The sequence below is a fragment of the Topomyia yanbarensis genome, chromosome 2 (genome assembly GCF_030247195.1).
Source record: "Topomyia yanbarensis strain Yona2022 chromosome 2, ASM3024719v1, whole genome shotgun sequence".
In the NCBI taxonomy this organism is placed as follows: domain Eukaryota; kingdom Metazoa; phylum Arthropoda; class Insecta; order Diptera; family Culicidae; genus Topomyia; species Topomyia yanbarensis.
Window position 1 is genome coordinate 355340206 of NC_080671.1, and position 23296 is coordinate 355363501.

General features: G+C 38.7%; 1 protein-coding gene across 1 annotated transcript; it reads right to left on the reverse strand.

Annotated features, from left to right (window-relative positions):
• Positions 1-711: 711 nt before the first annotated feature.
• Positions 712-21053, reverse strand: LOC131684284 (peroxisomal N(1)-acetyl-spermine/spermidine oxidase). The gene is made up of 3 exons (XM_058967005.1): positions 20638-21053; positions 18977-20272; positions 712-3115 (listed from the first exon to the last, which is right to left on the reverse strand). Exons 1-3 carry the CDS (start codon positions 20854-20856, stop codon positions 2933-2935), a joined length of 1698 nt encoding a protein of 565 aa, XP_058822988.1. The 5' UTR covers positions 20857-21053; the 3' UTR covers positions 712-2932.
• Between the last annotated feature and the right edge of the window lie 2243 nt (positions 21054-23296).

Sequence of the window (23296 nt, forward strand, 5' to 3'; positions counted from 1 at the left end):
GTACTCCGCATTTCGTTTGTTGAGATAGCCTCTGATTCTGCCGTTACTCTCGCACGATTTGGTCATTACTCATTACCTTGATCCCTGTTCTGGTAAGCTTAAACTCTGCATCGATTTTCATTGATCTGAGGTCTCCCGATAAAATACCCTAATTGACTGAACAAAAATTGATGGAAGTTTTTGTCGGCGGGGTTCTGCGGCTTTGTGTATCCCTACATCTGCGTCTACGAACCCATTTAGGTCACTAGTATTGTTGGCAGTTTCCTCGCTGAGGATACTGAACCAATTTTCAGATAGCACGGATTTAGCGTCATCGAAATTGTGCTACTTCTTCGCTATTTGCTCTGACGTGCTAGCTGTAACATCAGAAGAGTTAGAGCTAGCACCCGGCGTCTTCTTATCGCCCTTACCACCCATGTGGCCGATCCAACATACGTTGCAAAATAGGTTATTTTTCTCATCGTTGTTCTCGTACTCCGTGTTCTTCTACTAAAGTTGAGTAAGAAAATGTGAAATTGGTCATGCTTTTCGCGATAATACAGTTTTTGACGACGTTTTCCTTTAATGCTAGTGAGATTTAATGATAGTATTACAATAAAAAAGTACTATGATGAATTGCTGCAATCTCCTCTGTTGTCCGCTTACACTCATTGTCATCACGCAGAGGGTATTTTCGGCATAAATTCAATTCAGTAACAAACTTTTATTAGCTTTGATTTAGATTTGAATATATTCCAAAGTTTTGTTCCTAGCAAAATACTTTCTTATCCTTTTTCGATTAATCTTCGCCAATTCCTGAACTCTTCATAGGTCCAACAAATACCTAACCGTCTTAACGAATGCTGTTCTATAGAAATCTTTACAATGCAGGCATCGAATTGCCAAGTAACTTCTACTAGTGCTAAACAATATTTGCAATTGCTGGGATACTGGTTCACTTGTATATGTGTTGTGATTGGGATTAGGGTGGCTCGATTGTATGTAAATTTTGGCATGCCTCCCTCGGAAAACTGTTTCTTGTCAAAGCAAATACATCGCCGTTAAAATTTCAATTATCGATTATGAACAATTAATTCTGTTCAAACTAAAGCACAGGAGAACTGACACAATGGACTGTTCGTTTGGGACAAGTGACAAGTATGGGTTATGCAATGCATTTGTACCAATGCGTGCAGAGCTCTTTTGTCTGTGTTGTCTGTTTGCCTGTGTATTTCATGTACCGAAGCCAATTGAGTAACAGAATTACGATGCGTGACAAGAATCGTTCTCAGCGAGTTACATGCCAAAACAGTTATTTCGGTCACTACCAATGCTAATACATATTTTCATTAATCTTAGGTTCTATCTTGGGTCTAGGTTTTGTCAATCAAAACGTACTGTATTGTACCTAAATGCACATTAACTGTATTTGTAAATCGTTAAAGCAATAAAACTAAATAACTAGAAGTTCAACACTGTGTATTACACAAACATAAGTAGACTAGATAAAACTAAGGGATGTTGTAATATTGCTGGTTTTGGAATTCAAAAGGGTGTATATGTTTGAACTTTGAAGCACATTGGTATATAAGTATAGTAATAAGGGTGCAAAGTAGATTTTCTCGTTTCGTAGAGTCTTGTGGCGTAGTGATGGGATCAAAACAACGGGTAAACAAAAATATTGCAACGCGTAGTGGTTATCGTTTGTATTTTCCAGTATCGTTAAGTTATGTGCGCTACCTCAGCTAAGCCTTGCGGGCTTTAACAAAATCAAAATTCGATGGTCAGTCTGCCAATGTTATTCAATCCATGGCGTGCTGTATCTGTATAGCAGATACACAGTAGGCCGTAACTTCTGTCACAGAGAACAGGCATACAAGTCTGAACAAATACTGCAAAATATATGGTCGGTGTTAAGTCAGACCGGACTAAGTCGCAAAACATAAAAAAATGAGATAGTGATGTTACTGGATAAGAAATTTTGTCAGCTACATTCGGCTTTTGCCAGATTTGGAATATGTAACAATAATCAAGAATTATGACAAAAAATAATTTTCAATTATAATGTAAAGGATGCTACGATTCAAACTTTAAACTCGTTTTTCTCGAAATCAATATTTTGTCACTTAGTCCGGTCTGAATTAACACCGACCATATAGTAAGGAGAGGGTCATTTTTGACAAATCAGGTGTTTCTATCTTCTACGTAATTAAAAGCTTGGATAGAAAAATACGCATTTGACCGTGTCTAATTATAAGTTTACGAGGAAGCTTTCGAAGATGTGGTTTATCCTGGTTCGATTCATGGCATGAACTTAGCATTCAGCAAAGAACAATAGCAATTTGCGATTGAAGGAACATAACTCTCCACGCTATTTAAACACGATGTTGTACAGTAAGAATTCGGGTAATATACAAATACATATCGGGAATGCTAAAATAGTGTCTCTTTTTTGAACCAAACTAAACGAAGTTTGGCTTAACAAGTAACACTTTTTTACTGATCACAAAATCATCGTTTGTGCCACAGAGGGAAAAATTTTGACAGTACAATGCAGGCAACGCACCGATTAAGCCTATTTGTGGCTCCAACTCAACTGAACGGTTCTATTTGAATGTTTGTTCTCTGTGTCTTAGTTTTGTGATTCATAACATCATTCTTGTCAACACCCCTAATGGGTTCTTATATTAGTTATAATAAATTCAGTCTAGCTCAATTTTCAATGCCTTTAAAAAAAGGAAACGCAAAATAACGCTGCAGCTTATAAGACGTACTTCGGAGTGCGAATAGAAAAAAAACATGTCCCGTGATGTATAAGAATGTAACAAAAAATACATGTCAAATGCAAAGAAACAGAAAACAGAGAGGAACAAAGAATAGGAACCTGAACACAACACAAGTGCTAAAATTGTAATAAATTAGAAAACAAGGAAATAAAAGCGTTCTGGTCTTACTACTCTAAGGCGATACCCTGGATCCACGAACTAAGGTCACTGCTGTCCGACTCCATCACAATCTCCTGGGGTGAGTCCGGCGTTAGCAAGATCTGGGCTGCCGTTCGACCGCTCAGGTATGCGCCGTGCACTGTCGAGTAGAAGTTGGAGTGCGTATGCTCGCCGGCAAATAGCACCGATGGCTGTCGGAAAAGAAGACAAAAATGTAAAAATATGTTTTTTTTCTGTAGTTCTTAGTAGGAAGTGACGCATGTTTCGTCCCTAATGGAAAAAATGCTGCGATATTTAAAATTATTGTTAAGCGTGCCCCAGCTATATTTATTGTAATCTCTAAGAAAAAAAAATTATTTATATTCCCATATGTGCTATATAGAACATGATAACCTGTTATCGCAGCAGCTATTCAAAGCTTCACAAAACACTCTGGTGTACATATTCCCACTCATAGCCTGCTTGTAATAACTACATGGGATTTGGGATTTTATCCGCTTCTGCAAATCACTTGCCAGATCAGAGATTTCTAACAAATTTATCAATGTAATCGATTTTTCCAGGAAACTACCAACTTTCTTGCATACGAGTTCTGCGGAAGATATTTTTTTTTTCGAGAGTTGTCCTACTGGAGCTGTAGAGCTAGGTTCTCGGAAGGGCTCCCCGTCAGAATCACATACTACAATGTGCAGACGAGACAGGCAATGTCGCCCACTAAAACACTACATTAGGCCAATTGAAGCGGGCCGTGATTTTGAATGTGATATTCGTTGTACGGTTCAGGTATGTGCGGGCGTAAGGACTCGCGATCGCGTGTATCATCGCGAAGAGCTCGAGCATTTGTACGTTAACGTGTTAGATCTCGTGTGCGTTTGTATGTCGCGTGTGCTAACGTGTATGTAACTTCGCGTGTATGAATTCTATTTTATAACCGTGTGCCTTTCGCATATTCGCGTGTGTTCTTGGATAATCGCGCGCGGACCGTGAATCTGATACTTTATTTTTTGGTGTACTGCTAAGATGCTAAAAGATGAGATCTTCCACATCACTAGAGTGCCCGGTGATGTCGCCATGGAACTTGTTGTCTAGTGGATATGTGCTTTTTTTTTTAATTGGTCCTACTGAATGTATGGACCTAAGTTACTAGGACAGAGAGTAATGGTTTCCGAACCTGACCGATTCATGAGCGCGTGGACGTTTGTAGGCTCGTGTTTGAGACAGCGTTTGAAACTTCGTGAGTGCTAAAACGTTCTCCTTATTACCGGGGTGTTATTAAGTTTGCGCGATCGCGAACGTAGGTGTGCATTTTTGATCGCAAAGGGCTTAAGCGTTCGTATGTTAACGTGTTTGTCACGTGTGCTCGCGTTCATGTGACTTCGCGTGTACAAGACTGGATTTTGTAACCGTGTGGCATTTCCTATATACGCGTGCGTTCTTGGATGGTCACGCGGACCTTCATTCTGATAGTTAGTTTTTGGTGTACAATTCACATTCTGACAGGGAGTAAGTTAACCCATATCACTAGAGTCCTCGGTCATGTCGCCATGTAACGTGGTGTCCAGAAGATATGAGAGCTTTCTTTTTTTAATTGATCCAATTGAAGGCATGGACCTAGTCTGCTGATATCAAGGATAGAAACATCCGGAAGTGACCGATTCATGATCGTGCGAGTGTGGGAGTTTTTAGGTTCACGCTTGAGACCGCGTTTGAAAATTTATAGGAGCTGATGCATTTACTTTATCACCGGGATGTTATCATGTTTACAAGATCGCGGATGTAGGGTGTCGGGGATGGTCGCGAAGGGCTCAAGCATTTGTATATTAACATGTTTGTCACGTGTATGTGACTTCGCGTGTATAATTTTGATTTTATAATGATGTAATCGCGCGCGGACCGCGAATCTGATGCTTAACTGTTAGTGTATGGTACAGATGGTAGTCCGTTTCCCTATGGGGAAACTTGAGTTCCAGGTCAAGTCACCATGGAACGTGTTGTTTAGTGAATATGAGCGTCACTTTTTTGATTGCTTCAACTGTAGACATTAATTCAGACTGCTAGAACCGAGGCAAGACTTCCGGACGTGACCGTTTCATGATCCCACGAGTGGTGGGTTAATGTTTGAGACCGCGTTTGGAAGTTTAAAGATGCTACGTTTACTTAACTACCGGGGTTTTTTTCATGTGGGCGAAATCGCGGGCGTAAGTATGTGTGGATTATTGCAATTGCATGGTCGCGTTTGTGGCCAATTTTGTGTTATCGCGAAGGTCACGAGCGTTTGTACCTATATGAGTATAGGTAGCTTACAGTGGAGATATAGTAATAAAAAAAATCATAACATGCCGAATAAAGAAAAAAAGATACAAAGAGCTTGACTAGAAGTGTATGAATTGAACAATATTATTTTGGTATACATAAATAATGGAAATCAAACTAATAGATGTACAAAAGAAATAAACTAATGAAGAAGAATAGAAAAACACATGTAACATGCAATCAAACTCGTCTAAATGCAGCACATGTTGTATATTTATCATTAACATGTCAAAATTCATCGCAACCGCTCTAAAACAGAGTTTCCATAGCAAATACAACATAGTGGACACCTTCAAATTCGCCGCATACATCAACACGATAAAGCTCCCTAAAGACTATGTACTAGTGTCGTTTGACGTAGTATCTCTGTTTACCAATATACCGAAAGATCTTGTCATCCACGATATCATAATGAACTGGCCTGATATCAAAACAACAACCAATATCAATTTAGATCTGTTTATAGAGATCGTAGAATTCTGCTTAAACAACAGCTACTTTCAGTTCCGAGACAAATTCTATCTGCAAACATTTGGAACGGCAATATGTAGCCCTTTGTCGCCAATATTAGCCGATTTGGTAATGGAAAACCTCCTAAACACCGCGACAGGGCGTCTTCCCTTTGAAATTCCAGTTTTACGGAAGTATGTTGACGATCTACTCTTGGCACTGCCTAAAAGTCAAATACAGTATACATTGGACACTTTCAACGACTACAATGAGCACCTACAATTCACAATAGAAGAGGAATTAAACAACACCTTGCCATTTCTCGACACATTAATCATACGCAGCAACGATCAAACTATATCCACGCAATGGTATGCCAAGCCAATTGCCTCAGGCAGACTTCTAAATTTTGACTCGCTACACCCAACATCTATCAAAGTCAACGTAGCAACCAACTTTATTAAACGAGTGGTGATGCTATCTACCAACAAACCAATCAATCAACTAAAACACATCATCTTCCAACATCTGCGGCAAAATGATTATCCATCTTCACTGATCAACCGACTCATCAACAGAAATATTAGCAAATTCTCCATTCAGCACCATGATTCTATATCCCAACATCACAGTTCACCACCAAACAGCTTTAGGCATAACTCAGCTCAAAAATTCAGCAACCAGCCTTCCACACCTGTTCCAGTCGAAGAACCAACATCGAAAAATACAACATCACCATGCACCACCAGCATTCCATCTTCAATAACATACAGATCGATTCCTTTCATCCCAGTCCTAAGCAAAATTATCACATCAACTCTCCGGCCAGATTTTCCAACATTGAAATTCGCGTACAGACCAATCAAAACAACCAAGTGCCTACTCAAACAGATCAAAGATCCAGTACCCCCACAACTGCAATCCAACGTTATTTACAGTATCCCCTGCTATGAATGCCCAATGACATATATTGGTATGACCAGAAACCAGCTAAAAACGAGACTCAGCGGACACCGATCGAATATAAACAAATATACCAATCTAATTGACCACCCACCCCAAAACCAAAAAGAAGAAATAGCCCAGCTAAGCGAAAAAACAGCACTCATGCAACACATCATGTCAGGGGCACAGCTTTGATCTGGCGAACACGAAGATCATCGATCGTACACTTCGGACTTCGGCATGACCACTGCTAGAGATATGTCACATTGCAAACACATCTAACACAGTCAACCACCGCACCGATGTACAGGGCCTCAACACAACCTACGCTGGTATTTTGCACGCTACCAAATCCATCAGTTGTAGTAGCAGAAACAGACGAAAAAGTTTCTCTACTAACACTGATACTGTTCCATCAAAAGCTCCGTAATGTCATTTTTTTGGGCCACGATAGACCACATGAGCTTTCCCAATGTCTAGGTTTAGCTTTTCAAATCAATCGTTATTTTTATAGTGCAGTAGTGACATCGAAAAATTTTCCCCATGCAACCTCGATTTTAATTATTTTTAATTTCCATACAAGTAGATACGCATGAAGAAAATCAATCAGACACCGCAAAGTCGGACAGCGACAACTTAACAAAAAACGAGAGACCGTAGTAAGTTTTTGTTCACAATGTTAACCGTCACTAGCTATTTCCCTTGAAAAAGGCCAACACCAAAGGCCGAAACGTCGGGCAGTAAAAAAAAACATTCGTTTTGCTTTTTTGTTGACTGAGACAGCCGTTCAAATTCATCCAGATTTATCATTAACGACAATTGCATGCTGTTAGACTTTCATCATGCTATGCTGGCTGGGAATGGATGACTCACGTGCGTCGGTAAATTCATTGTACCCTAATTTATCCAACCCGACTTTCCCGAATGAATAGAACCAAATGCTCAGATTGAGGTAGAAGTATCAGACACTATTCTATCATATACGTCAGTTCTGCATCCATTCCCTGACCCAACTGTCGCAAATACTCAGACGAATACATACATAGATAGACATACGACTAGCACATAACAGTTGTACACTAGTACGAAAAACTACGATTATCACAAAGCTACAACTAATAGGTTTCTACTTATTCTACTTTATTAAATTAATTCTGTCGTTCTGTTGTTGTTTCGGGAAGCACATCGACGCTCTGATTTTTTGCCTTTTCTGAGGTGATAAACTACTTTGTTGTTTTCGAACCCGCGAAATATTTCGTTGCTGACATCCAGATCATACGAGGCACCAGTTAGTTTGGAATGATCCTAGCGAAAACGTCCGCAATTATAATTCAAAAAGTGAACTGAAAATAGACTGCATCTATTACTAATTGCTGTCCAGCTTTGTGTTGTTGTATACCAACGAATACGTATTGCGATGAACTGCCACAAGTGTTCTTTACCTATTGTTGGTGGTGAGCTGTACGCGATGTGCGAGGGCCGATGTAAGCAAGGTTTTCACGCAAAGTGTGTTGGACTTGGTGAGATGAATATTTACAGCCTCAACAAGAATTTAATATGGCTTTGTGACTAATGTCTGTGTTCTTTCCACAAGACGCGGTATGTTGATGAGCCCTCCGGTCCACCAAAGCAGATGGAGGAGCAAATAAAATGCATGAACGATAAAATTACGCTAATATACAACGCACTCTCGCTGAATGAACAGCCACACTCCCAGGCAGAACGTAGTTCTACGCCAATTTCGACTACGCGGAAAGCAATGGAATCGAAAGTAAGCAATCTTCGCCGATCTGTTGTTCCAGATCTGACCGACTCGCTGCAGGAAGGAAATAAGTTCGCTCTATTCCTTACGAACATTGATGGGTGCAACTGAAAGTGATGTTAGCTGTATGGTATCTGAGTCGCTAAGCCTTACTGAGGTCGATGAGGTGCAAGTTAAAAAGTTAGTACCTAAATGGAAGAACTGCGAAACTCTTGACTTTGCATCATTCAAAGTCGTCGTAAGCGAGAAATGGAAATCGGTAGCAATGAAAAATTCTACTTGGCCTCCGGGAGTGAAACACCGAGAAGATATGAAAAATAAAAATAAAAAAAAATAATTTAATTATTAAATTGATTTAATTAGTATATGCACGATGACGAAGTCAACCGATAAATGGACACACGATGACTCCCTCCGTGAACTCCGTCCACGAATACCACCAATAGAACAAGATTTGCAAACACGGCACACAGCAAAAGTCAATCCACGTCGATCCACCAGTCGGCCACGCCACCGCGCATAGACCAGTGGTTTAGCATTGGTATGCGCAGGTGCAGAGTATGAAGAAACATATAACATAAAAAAGGCGCATAAGCCCTCTCGGTCTCCTCGATGCACCACTATCGAGGCGTAATGCAATAACCATACTAAAGCAATTGTCTGTCATAGGTTCTGTAGGACTGAAGCACGCAATATGCTTCATGATGTTTGCAATACCGTCAAACCCCTAAACCTTGGGGAGGAGGGATTGGTTCAAATTGCAATTTTTGATATCATAATGGTTCATAAGAAGAAAGCAAAGATATTGGTGCCAATTCATACGCATTGCATCAATTGTATTCCGAGTAATTAATGAAATGGTGAGGCACCCTTCCTAATTCGACAAAAGTAGGCTCTTCACTCTAATACGCTCGAATATCGCTTACAATCACTTACAACGTGTACGAAACAGAATTTAATGCAACATAAACACATTGGAGAATGGATAAAACAGTACTTGAAGTGCAGAACTAGAGACAGTGCTATATGTCTAATACAAAAGGAGAAAAAAACTAACCCCAGACTCCCCTAATTATTATTAAATGATAAGAATATCCATATTCTAACAACAACATTCACCTAAAGTTTTAAAAACATACTTCTTTTCAGCTGAAATTGCACATAATGTTAGTTTCGGTGCCCAACACCGCCTTTAGGCGGGCAAAGTATTTTACCAAAAAACCTAAACTTCCAAATTATTCCACTAAACCAATTCACATCTACATTGAAATGCTAGTAACAGGCTACTCAAAAATATTTTTTTTTAGTTATTGAAATTTCCAAAAATAGTTAAAATTTGTTTAATGAAGATTACCACTACACACAAAATAGTTTTTTTTCCACGTTTTCTTCGAATTTTCAACTTTGAGCTTAAATTGCCTTTGACAGAAAGCTACGAATATTCAAATAATGTGTGTCCAGGGTGTCGACTCATATCTGAAAATAAAATTCCCTGATTTTCCAGGTTTTTCCAGGTTTTTTAATAATTTTTCCAGAAAACATTTGCGGGCAAATTTTTATTTTTAACATATTTTAATTCAACTTCTATTGCAAAGTACATCTCCTTCTTTGTTCGGTTATTAATAACGGTTTATTAATTTATAATTAATTAATATCAACAGACACAGTGTGGTCCTAATGATAATTTCTTAATCTATTTAAAAAGTCAAATTGTAATCTGCTACGTGGAATGTGAAGATCAAACTGGGATGACACTCTGTTGAAGGTCCGCTGCAAACCAATGATGGCACCGTTTACTCCATAGTTAGTCCGGCGAAGAGATAATCGGAAAAATAAATTATTGCGAAGGGCGCGAGGGCGAACGTTCATGTTTATCGCACTGAGAAGCTCGGGGCAGTCAATTCGATCTTGCAAAATATCCGAAATCGTCATAGCACGGAATAGATCCCGTCGCACTTGCAATGTATCGAGTCCAATAAGCAAACCCCGGCTTTCATAACTTGGCAGCTGGTGAGGGTTGCTCCAAGGCAATCGACGAAGGGCAAACCGAACAAATCTGCGCTGTACTGTCTCAATTCGATGGACACCGTTGAGATAATGAGGGTTCCACACAACTGAACAATATTCCAGAGTTGATCGAACGAATGAGCAGTAGAGAGATTTCAAGCAGTAAATATCTGAAAAGTGCTTAGATATTCTCATTATGAACCCCAAACAGCGTGATGCCTTTGCGACAATATAGCTGATATGCTGTTTAAACGTCAGTTGCTCATCGAGAAAAACTCCGAGATCTTTGACGCAATTCGCTCTGTCAATTGTTGATTCAGCTAGACAGTAATCGAATCGAATTGGCGTTTTTTTCCTCGAGAACGTAATGACCGTACATTTCTTGGGGTTTAGGATCATTCGGTTGAACTCGCACCATTCCGCAAAGGTTACCAGTTGGCGTTGAAGGAAATCTGCATCATCAGTATTCCGGATTCTATGGTATAACTTGAGGTCGTCGGCGAAAGACAACCGTGGTCCTTCTAAACAAAAGTTGACGTCGTTGAAATACAGAAGAAAAATCAATGGACCGAGATGGCTGCCTTGTGGAATATCAGCTGAAGCAAAGAACTCTTCGGATACACAATCACCTATTTTGACTGCTAGACGACGATCACTGAGATACGATTGCATCCAACGGAGATTGTTAGTACCAAAGCCAAGTCTATCCAACTTTGCCACTGCAATAGCGTGATTAATCTTATCAAAGGCAGCTGAAAGGTCCGTGTAGATAACGTCAGTTTGAAGGACGTCCGACATGGCATCTGTAACATATGTTGTGAACGACAGAAGATTCGTAGATGTTGAACGTTTCGGCATAAATCCATGCTGAGTCTCGGAGATATACTGTTTACAGTGGCTGGAGATGGGTTCCAACACAGCCATTTCAAACAGCTTAGGAACTGCGCTTAGCGTTGTAATACCACGGTAATTGTCAACTACCTTTTTATCACTTTTTTTGTGAACTGGAAACATGAAGGAGGATTTCCAGAGTTCGGGAAATACTCCGGTTGTTAGCGACAATTGAAACAGATGACAAAGAGGTTCAATTAGACCTGTTTCAATAAAATTATCTTCTCTTCTAACATATTTGCTTCTCTATTAGCATCCTCCAACACTTTTCTTTTTTTAGCTTCCAGCTCCCTTGCATCAGCTTCACGTTGTCGTTTCATCGATGTCATGATACTTGCCTCTTCAGCAGCTTTCTTACGGCGATCCCGATCTTCTATGAACAGAGCATGTGCGCTTCTGGCTCAATGGAGAAGCGCATTGGGTATTTCCATTCGGTCCACGCTTCCCATATGTAGAACCGCATCGTACACCTGTCGACGTGCCACTACTGACTTTTTCCGCATGTTTTCTTGTAAACATTCGGAGTTAACGGAAAACCCACGCTCGACATTGGCATTGCCATGTGATAGACAACATGTCATTTTAATCACAGCAAGCAACTCTCTACTGTCATGTTGTGGCAGTAACTCTCTCCAGAAGTGATCAAGACGGGTTTCTTTTCGATCGTAGTAATCTGCAGATGCGCCACTAATTCGCCCAGCATCCGTTAAAATAGTTAATAGCTTGTCAAACCTACTCTTAGCTATGCTGGAATCGGCAGTTATGACAGCTGGATCCAAACTAGATGTCGCTTTTGTTAAAGGGTATGTTAGTGGAGAACGACTCATCATTTTGCACACCAACGCTTTAAGCATCTCCTTACATCCTGATCGGAACTGAAGCAAATCTTTTTCTTTGACATTATGAGTCATTTTCAGAACTTTTTTGGTATCAAAGCCTAATACAACATCTTTCAGCGTTAAATGATTTTTCTCCTCCTTTACATCATTCAGTTTAATTTGGGAAACGTTTTTGTAGGACTCAGCTTTCATAAGCCTTTCGACAAGGTTTCGAATCATTTGACACAACGATGTATAAATGAAAGACACCAAAGGATCGTCGCTCTGATATTCACGCAAAAACGGTTCAACTTCTGAGGCAACCGATTTAAAAAATGCCAATTTCGAAACCAGTAGCGGATCTTTGAGGCAGTTGACAATATACAGGTATGATTTGCACTTAGGTTCCTTCTTGTCCGACTGAACACCTTCTACAAATTTTCGTATGTGAGGGGTTATTTCAATCGCTCTCTGGGCTACATGCAAGTTTTCCAGCCATCTGTGACCGCAATACTTAAGAGAAAAGAGTGAACATCCTGAGTACTGAGTATATAATGCTCTACGGGTCGGGACATCTTTAAACATGTTGTAGATACCACGAAGATAAGTAACTACCTCCCAACCGCTGGCTCGAACCCCATCCTTAAAGGCGCCGTGCAAAATGTGGATTCCGCAGCTCCCAGTATCTAATAACATTTCCTCTCCTTCTTTAAAGTCCATTTCGAGCTCTCTGAGAAAAGCCCAATTAACATTGGGGCCATCCATTGATACCTGAAGTACTTTTTTGAGTGGAATAGTTCCGAGACCGTCCTTAAAGGAGCGGAGCAGATCCGAGGCTTTCGACCACTCTAGAAACTTTGATGCCATATATCTGGTTGTTATCTCGTTACTCTCAGTGTCCCAATAACGAATATTTATGTCCATCTGCTGTTTTTTTGTAATTTTATTCAGCGATTCGTCAAAACCAACCAAAACAAATTCGGCTTTGTTAATCGATTCTTCCAGAAGCATGCTGAAATATGGGGCAATAGCAAACATCAGCACGTAGCTCATTTTGTCCCGCCCGAGTTGCATTTTGCTTGCAATAGTACTATCAGGAAACATACTTTTCATCACCGTAACATCTTTTTCCGCTGCACGTAATGACTTATGACTCATTATTGTCTCTATGCACCACAGAATTTCGGCTCTGGTAATATCGCTTTTAATCGTATATTTATAAATAGCACGAGAAGATGACGTTGAACTGATGGAAGGTTCTACAATTTTTGCTTGTGGGTTCGTTTCGACTATAGAAGCTGACTGAGCCACAGTATGTTGCTCTGCAAATGCCAAACTTTTTTTGGGTTCAGCAGTCATATATCGAGCCATAGAGTTAAAAATCGATGCAGCTCGCTGAGTATGTTTTTTAGCTTTCATATGGCTTCTAAGCGACTGCTTCCCCATGTTGCTCAAGGCAAAATCACAACTGCAAATCGTGCAATGAGCGTAGCCTGGCTTTTTGTCGATGCGCTTTAACCATGACTAGAAATCCGATTCAGTGAGCCACACATCCTGAAAAGTCGTCATCACACAATCTAGGTCGACAAAGAGTATACAAACAAATTTAAATGTTATTTTCCAATTGTTTGGCCATAACAGAAACAGAACCAGCAGAATTACCTTTAGCACTACTTGATTCTCAAAACGGTTCCTATGTTAGTGACACGTCGTACAACCAGCTTCTCGGTACTGTTCGAATCACCAGTGATGCAGGAGAAACAATTCTGCAGATCAAAAAAGGATAACAAACCATTTTGCGAGGCATTTTTACATTTAACAGAGACTGTCGAATCCTATTTAAATTGCCTTACATCAAACTTATTTATAAATCCACACGTCGTGCAGCATATCAGAATCAGTTTAAATCCTCAGCGTTTAGTACCGGGCGGAAATGAAACAAATTTACGAAACATTTTGAAAATATTCAATTTGAAAGATAAAAATGGAGGACGTACCGCGATCGCGACTGAAAAACTATATTCTGTAAGAAAGTCTATAAAATCAAGTCACGTCGAGAATGAAGCAAATATTCGCGATCTAACGCTGGAGGTTGACTGTCAGATGGCACGAGAGTGCAATGATGCTGTATTTATTTTCATCTGTCAAAACGCGTCGTCAAAACGTAAAATTTTATTTTTTTGGTGCTCAATCAATATTCAAATTAAATGTTATTTCTTCTAATGAAAAGTAATTTTGATGAAAAAAATATATTTTTTACCGCTGAAAAATATATATAATGTAAATTTCTTGTACATCACTGAGAATTCGTTCTTCCAGTTTCAGTTTATACTAAAATGAAATTCGGAGATTGAAATCAGGATGGAAAACACGATAGTGGGCGAAAATCACTGAACCTTTTCCGAATCTAAAATAACCTACTCAACTTTAAAAATACAAAAATAACTCCGGATTTCGATTATTCGCAACAAAATATCGATTTCTATTGCGTCTTTTGGTATCAAACGAAAAAACGAATGTTTTCTTATCGCCTGTACTTCAAGTTTTTGTAAAACTGTTACGTTTATACTAAAATAATTGAAATAGGACAACCATCCTACATAATCAACGCAAGAAAATACTTTCGTCATCATTCGGCTGGTATTGCACAGTTCACACCAAATCGAACTGCATAGTACGGAAGTGTGATGGATCAAAAGAGTGATCAAAAGTGCAACTCCTTCGACCTGGCAGATTTTTGACATTGAAAATCGAGAAAGTTTGAAATCATGTTTGTTTTCTTTTGTTTGTTTTGTTTATTGGTCATTCACCCGATATAATTTCATTTGGCAACCGTGAAAAAGTGTGATAGCGAAGTGCATCAAAAATCCAACTTTCAAAACAATAAATAATACCAATAATGAAATTTACTTGGCGCATCAAGTGGATGAGTTTCACGTTTGAGAACCAATTGATTTTTCGTCCACCTGCATGATTATTGGCAATTTAACATCGGTAAGGCCTAAGAGAAGAGAAGACAATAGTGAATCTCTTTTCTCGACTCTGTATAAGTGGAAGTCTACCACCCAGCTATGCCAAATGTGATTTTACATATTAAAGACAAATTTTTACGGGAATCTGGTAGATTTCTGGCTCAAAATTATCAATCGATTCGAAATCCTGGCCGGCTAAGACAAATGAAGACAGTTTTTTGTTAAATGTGAAGACATTTGAAAAATATACCTGGTATCCCTGCTACACACTGAGAAACTCAAAAAATTATTTCAAAATCGTTCAACACGAGTCCAACGATGGACTTCTGTTGAACGGTTATTTGGACATCGTTGAACGTTGATCCAATGAACGTCCTTCATTGGATGATTTTGAAACCAACCGTTCTTAAACTGTTCGCAATGCTTAGTTATCCTCTAGGGAGAGATATGCGGAGGAAAAAAAAGACAAACTAGCAACGGTAAATATCGCGATAAAAAACTAGCATCACTTATTGCGAACCAAGTTTTGCGTGACTTTATTATCATAACGTTTATTTTAAAAATAAGAAATGAAGTGCATTGGAAAATTTTGTGCGAATCGGCCTTGTAATTACGCTCTAATAGCTGAAATAAGTTTTTTTTCGGTACCCGAAGGATGCTGCATTACGCGATAAATGGGTTGAATTTTTCGAGTTCCGGCGTTCCCGTTGCTGGATTCTTTGCGGCTATGTAGCGCAAGTATTATTCAAACAAAAATCAGTAAATATGTATATAATAAGAAGAGAATACTGCAAAGAAAAACTCCGTTCCTGTGTATTCGCACGTTACGCAGTTATAGGAGCTTAAGAAAAACAAAAAAGCAAACTTTTGATGATGGATCTATTTCCCGCAGAAAACCATTCTTGACCCTATCGAACAACGTAAGCAAGAAGATAGATTAGATGCATAAAATATACCATGCGGTAGCTTTCGGACAAAAAATCATCTCTTCAGATCAATCAAAAGCAACACTGCCAGCAACGCAACCATCTGGAAAAAATCAGATAGAAGGTATTACCGACGATTCCGCCGGGAATCCTACCTTTGGATATAGGTTGGTTACCCTAATTGAACAGCATTATTCTTGTCAGAAAAGTTCAACTTACAATAGCGCCTATTTATAATTTGTTGTCTAATGTTTATCAACAAAAATAAAAAAATAACATTACTATCCAAAAATATTGCACCAATGCAATCAAATAATGATCGACTGGCTCAAAATGTTGACAGTAAGCTGGCTCAAGATGGCGTCTTCGCATATCTCTCCCTAGAGGATAACTAGCAATGCTGTGGTGTTGTAAATCAGTTTCAAAATGACAAGCCGTCGAATAATTTGGATCTGTCAAAAATACTTCTAGAACACGGTGTTCCCAATGCGATGATTTGGCCATCTGTTCTAAATATTGTATCTTTGATTTTGTTATTGTTGTCACTTATTTGACATATTGTTTTTTCTGCTGTCAATCGTCACACATACTAATGAAAAATATTTGAAACTAATCAAGAAGATTTACCAGGTATCTGCCACGCCGCCATGTTTTGCAAGCCAAGATCTAAAACGTCGTTTTAAGGTCGATCCACAATCAACGGAATCGATTCCATACGACACGGCTTATTGATGCTCGAATTCATCTTATTATCGATGTATCATGGTGTAAAGTGTTTGTTTTACATCAACATAACGAAAACATCACTTTTCTTCCATTTATTGTCCAATATTTTAGCTCGATGACAAACCTCTAAAGATCGAGTCATGCCGTATCGTTTTTATCTAGAGTGGATCGAGCTTGCAGCAAAACGAGCAGAGCAATCAGAACTGTCAGTGGGGCCCATAATTTGTGTGCCCGCAGAGATGTTGGCTCATGTCAGTTCAATATAAACGGGATAGGGATGCCATATACGTGAGATTTACAAAAAAAATGTCTTCAAAATATAAAAAATGTCTTCATAGCATTTCAAATGTCTTCATATCTGGCATCGCTGCCATACATGTTCAATATATTGACATATTGACGAAATTCCCATCATTACATCAATTACATTTGAATGCACATTGTCAATCCAACCTTTTTCCATTATACGTTCAATACTTTTGTCAATACTCTCTATTGTTGACAAAAATATTAAACATATAAGGGCTATTGAAACTTTGTTCTAGTCCTGTTAAGTTTAATCGGAAAATGAGCCGGAATGCTTACTGGTTATAGTTAGAATCGGTTGGGTCACTGGAGCCGGAATACTACTAGCCAGAATTCCAGCTCATTTCCGGTTGAACGTTACTGGGAGCCTACCCACCGTAACTTGCCGTTTACTGTCAAAATAGTAGTAGTGTGCTATTTACCATTTTCTCTGCTTGGGTATAATGATAACTCGCTCCAATATTTCCTTTAGCAAACAAATTGTCTGTATATAGAAGTGCGCTAGTCTGCAGTTTTCGAATATAAGCGTTTTCTTGGCATAGAAGAGGCAATTGGCAGCAATAGCTTTAAAAAAGGCTCGGTTCTCCGGGCTTCGATTAGCCAAATATAAATTCTGAGCGATTTTATCACGTCTATGAGAAAAACAGTACATCTGGCATTAAAATGAAAAATAAATTCATAAACAAATGTGCTCAGTTGACTGTTTTGGATTTTTAAATAATGCTTTGTTAAAAAACCTGAGTTGCTTGAAAATTTTAGAAACCCAAGCCAAATAACTGCTTTGAGAATCAACGAATAAAAAAATTGGGTAAAGCATTCGAGGGATATTCCTATGATTAAAACTGGTGAGCTGTTGAATTTGATATTGTTTTAGCAGGTCGGTAACAGAAATTAAGCAACAATACGATTCGTCTCAGTGGCGCCGAAGGTTTTGCAAACGTTACTTCCGAGTTATTACTTGAAATTTTTTGATGCCAAAGATTGGTTTCAACGAGATTGGTTTCCCTTTGAAATTCAACTAATTTGTTTCGCTATTTTCAAATCGGAGTGTGAACACTTTGAAGGAGTGTTTTTTCGGTAGGGGACACATGTGTGATCGATTGTTGCCAATTTATTTGTAAAAGTTGGTTTTTTTCCTGATTTGAATGCGAATTCCCTGAAAATTCCAGGTTTTTCCAGGAATCGACACCCTGTGTGTTTATGAAAGGTGTGAGCGTTGGGATGAAATGCTAGTGCGGATGACAACAATCATGTTTTAGTAGTTTTATTTAGATTTTTATAGAGACCGCCTACAGGCGGTGTTGGGAACTAGAGGGTTAAGGCTAGCTTTCTGGTGGTGTTTTTGATACCCTTACCACGCTTCCTGTGCCTTTCTCGAGGCACACATAAGGACGTGTTGATAATATTCAAACAGAAAACCAACCGTTGCCGAGGACTTGGCAACCGCTGGGTCCCATTCGGCTACATTTGCTATTGGTTTGACTCTTGGTCCATATAACACCAGAGCTGCTCCAGAAACAGTTCTACCCTAAAACGCTAGTTTATACTGATCCAAACAGTCAGCTTCGGTCTGGAAATTCTGTCACAACCACCACACTTGTTTGAATATCACGCTTCAAATCACACTAACAGTTCTGTTTTAGTTTGATTTGAAGCGTGATTTTTAAAACTGGGTTGTGACTGTGATAAAATCAAGATATTATAAAAAATGGCGTTTATACTACCGTTAAAAATTATGTCACAGATCCGTTATGCCAAAAAGGCATTTCCTTGAAGATATAACTATTAATGCCGAATAACCTTCAACATGAAATTGTACCAAAATTCAATGTATTATTTAAATGTCTATTGTGCCATATGGCCCGCTTCCCTTTAAAATTTTAATATTTTGCAGAACCGACGAAATTCGTGAGAAGGGCAGAATTACAATACTCACCTTGGCCTGATGAGGACTAGTATACAGCGGCTGTGCGATGTTTTCGATGTCATCCTGTGACGCACCGACTGCAATAGCCGTGTAGGAACCGCGACTGTATGGCTGCTTGTTCCAGCTGGTACACACGCATCGTTTTGGTTTAGGAATGAATGGGTCTTTGAGGAATCTTCGCAGAATTTCGGTGCACTTTTCTGCTACAATTTCATGCGAAATACTCTCCATGTAGGCTGCTTCTTTGCCAGAGATCCAACCCAGCAGCAACGTGTCGGAAACTTTGGAGAAGGAGTATATCTTTTTGTACCAGTTCGTCTTAATGTACTCATCCTGGTCTGTGTCCGGGTCGGGATCGGTTTGCTCCCAGAGGAACATAATTTCGCTAATTTTAGCATTCAGAAAGGGCCTATCGTACTCTAGAAAAATTTTATCTACGGTTCCATACAGTAGAGAATCAATTGATTCTAGCTTGTACTGTGGTAGACTAGGCGAGAACATCGTCTGACTGTGCTCTTTCAACACGCCCAATGGAATAGTGCAGATAACGTGATCTGCTTCATAAATAGTACCATTTTCACACACGATTTGAACGTTTGACGTGCAGTGCTTTAAGCTAATTCCACATGTATCACTAGTACTGGCGTTGTCACCGGTCGGCACTTCCGTAACCGTCTTATCGGAATCATCCGAGTCAATCTCATCTTCATCCTCTTCGAGGATTGTATCTGTATGGTTATTGCCTATTGGTGCCCGGCCTTTCCGCTTCCAGTGGATTGTCTTTACCGGACATGAGAGGACAATGCTGTCATTTGGTAGCGTATCACATAATGGCTTCAGGATGGAGCTGTAACCCGAAGGTAACACAATGTTCCCTCCTTGCAGTTCAGTGTAGCTCCCCAACTCTAATAAATCGATCTCATCCATGTTGTCGCAACCGGTGATGCAGGTTTCACGTTTAAGTAGACATTCAAAGATTAGCTTTCTTAGATGCTTCTCTTTGTGATCGTGAATATTATTTAAATACAGCTCTGCTTCCAGATTAATGTGTTCCCCGACGCTATGGATATCCGGTGGCGGAAGGTACTGACAGAGAAAATATTCCTCGCACCGCCGCAGGAAGCAAACGTACGCTTCGTATATCTCTTGCAGAGTCTGAAAGGGCACCTGTTTCCCATCCTCGGTCGCGGCGACCACTTTGTGCGGCTTGGGTATGTTTATAATGCTTATGAGTCCATGTTGCATAGCTAGCTCGAACATTGGATTACCTAGCACACCATGGATCCAGTTTGCGCCGAGCTCGACCTACAATGAAATAATCTTTTAATATCAGGCACTATATTTATTCTGCATTAGGTGCAATGCATATATATTTTTTATGATCGACAATTTATCTCAAACATGATTGCACCTGTTGTTTGAACTTCATATTTTGACTGATTTTGGAATGTTTTATTTCTTTTTCTTCACTACTACTCTTATCAATCAGTAAAAGTGCATCAATTATACCCCCTAATCTTATCGCTTGAACAAATTTCGGACCAGTCACCAATGAAATTTACGCGATAATCGATACCTTCTACTAGGCGCAGTTTTCCTTACATAAGGCCTCGAAAACCCATAATGTTGTCTCGTCATAATAAGCAACCCCTCCTGTACTCCCATATTACCTTTTGAGATCCTAACTCAATCCCGATGATTCTTCCACCGACCCGATTGCGTGCTTCTAATATCACAAAATCCTTGCACCCATTTTTGACTAGGTGATTGGCGGACGCAAGCCCGGCCATCCCCGCACCGATGATAAGCACTTTGTATTTTTGTTTCCGCTGCTGTTGACTGGGTGAGTTCTCATTTAGCACTGAAGATTTCACGTTTTCATCGCCCATAGTGCAAAAGTTCGGCCCGTTTTTGCAGGCACCGTACGGAAAAAGTGAACGCAATCGTGTTCCGGAGAATTTCCCACCAGAGAAATACAGGGACAACGCGGTTCGCACCTGAAATATGTTGGATTTTCGATTTTTTCCGTTTCACATATCAAGAAAACACCAAAATCTGAATACGCCAGGAATGAAAATATGTTTTGACGTTTCTGTTTGACGCAGCAAATGGAACGTTTCACGTGCTGCATTTCCTTATGGTTCTCAAACGTGAAACTTATCCGCCGACGCGCCAGCTAGATTTCATTATTGGTACCGGTCAAGTGATGAAAATATTTTCTTGCATTTTATGCAGTGGCTCGACTTAGGGCAAAATCAAAACTTTGTCCTATCAGTTCAAGTAGGACGGGTTTATGTAATTTTGGTATTAGTTCGTTTTTGATATCAAAATACATTAAAAATGAACATTTACCAAGCCATTTACTGTTAATTAGGGTGGCTCAAAAGGAGTTTTTTGTCGAAGCGGTTCATAAATTATTTTAAAAGTCACTGTTGTGCACTAGATTCGATTTTGATATTAAGGGCCGATTTCTTCACCCTCGCTTAACGCTTAAGCCAGATTGAAACGTACCGGTGAACCGGTTTAAAAGTTAAGCGAGAAATCAGCCCTAAAACATAAAAAAGGATTTTCCAATCATTAGGGTGGCTCAAAAATAATTATTTTGATGCTTTTATTCATAAAATTGTTGAATTGTAATGATCGTGCGCATAATTTGTTTTTGATATTAAAACATATTATCCTCTCATTAGGGTGGCTCCAAAATAATTATTTTGTTGTAGCATTTAATATTATTTAGTATTAATGTTTGAATCACTCGTTAGGGAGGCTAAAAATAATTATTTTGTCGGTAAGATTCTTAATTTTTTATTTTAATTTTGATATTCAAAAGAGTTAATTTCCATCTCATAAGGATTGTTTAAAATGATTATGTCTTAACGATTCAAATAGGATGATTTTGATTAACTTTGGAACATTGAATTTATTTTCGACGTAACAAGCAAAAATAACTTCACTAATCAGTAGTTGGTTCACGCATAATTTTGTTTTCGTCACGGGTCGAATTTTTTGCCGATGTGACCACTTCAAACAGATTTTTTTAGCTACAGGAATTGAGCAAATGTTTTATGATAAAGTTTTTTGGGGCAACCCGAATAGAATTTTACAATAGCATTTACCCTACAAACAATCATAAAACAGTACATATTATAGTTATTACTGTTTCAGCATTGTTCGACGCAGAGTTCTCGCAGTAGATTTACAATAAAATTTCATGTAACAATCAATTTTACTGTTCAGCAAAAAACTGATACAGTAAATTCACATTCAATATTATTGCTCTCGAGAAAAAAAAATTATGGAGAAAAATCGCTTTTTTAATGTTAAGATACATGACCACCCGGGATGGAGTAAACTATTACGATGTCAGGTGCATTTTTCTTGTATCACGCCCCTTATGACCACCCCCTTTTTTACTGTAAACGTCGATTTTACATTGTATTGTACTGTAGAAACGTATAATTTTATTGTTTTTGTATTGTAGCATAACAGTAAGACTTACTGTAAATTATTGTAAAATTACTGTACTGTCACAGTGGAACTCATGATTTTGTTACTGTAAATTTCTATTCGGGTACCGTAAGTGTAACTGCATGTACTGGAAAAGTAATGAAATGATTATGGCTTAATATCACATCACATCACATATTCAAACAGATTTTATTTTACTTAGGATACTGAATCGATTTTTCTATAATAGGTTGAGGAAATGATAATTTAAACAAATACAGTTTGATTTAATGTTGATAAAAATTCTTATATTTGTTCGCATATTTAAAAAAATTAAGCATAATTTCTTTTAATATCCGTCCGATTCTAATGATGACTCGTCCGATATTTTCTACTTCATAAAATGGATACTATTAACATCTAAATAACTACTTTTTCCACTCAGCTCCCCTCATTTATGCACTTGTATAAACCTCGTGGATAATTTCTTAATATTATTCTAGCTTTAAAATAATTATTGAAATTCAATTTCAATAGTTACCACGCGTCTCCAGTCGCTGTTATTTTTTTTTAAATTTTTATTGCTTATCGCAAGTTTTCGCAAAATTACCCTGGGCACATGCGAAAGAGAAAGTTAAAAGCTTTCGAATGAGTATAGTGCGATATCGGGTAAACGCGGCCGTCGTAGTTGTTACGGCTTTAGAATTTCGTGCTTTGTGAATTATCACGACAAACAGCCATTTACACAATGAATAAACAAACTAGTAACTCATTTGTGGTAATTTTACGATGTAATTTAATCAAACGAATAATGCCATACAAAAAACTATTTCTACGAAAGACTAAAATAACCGGATAATGTTTCTGAGAGCAAATTATGTG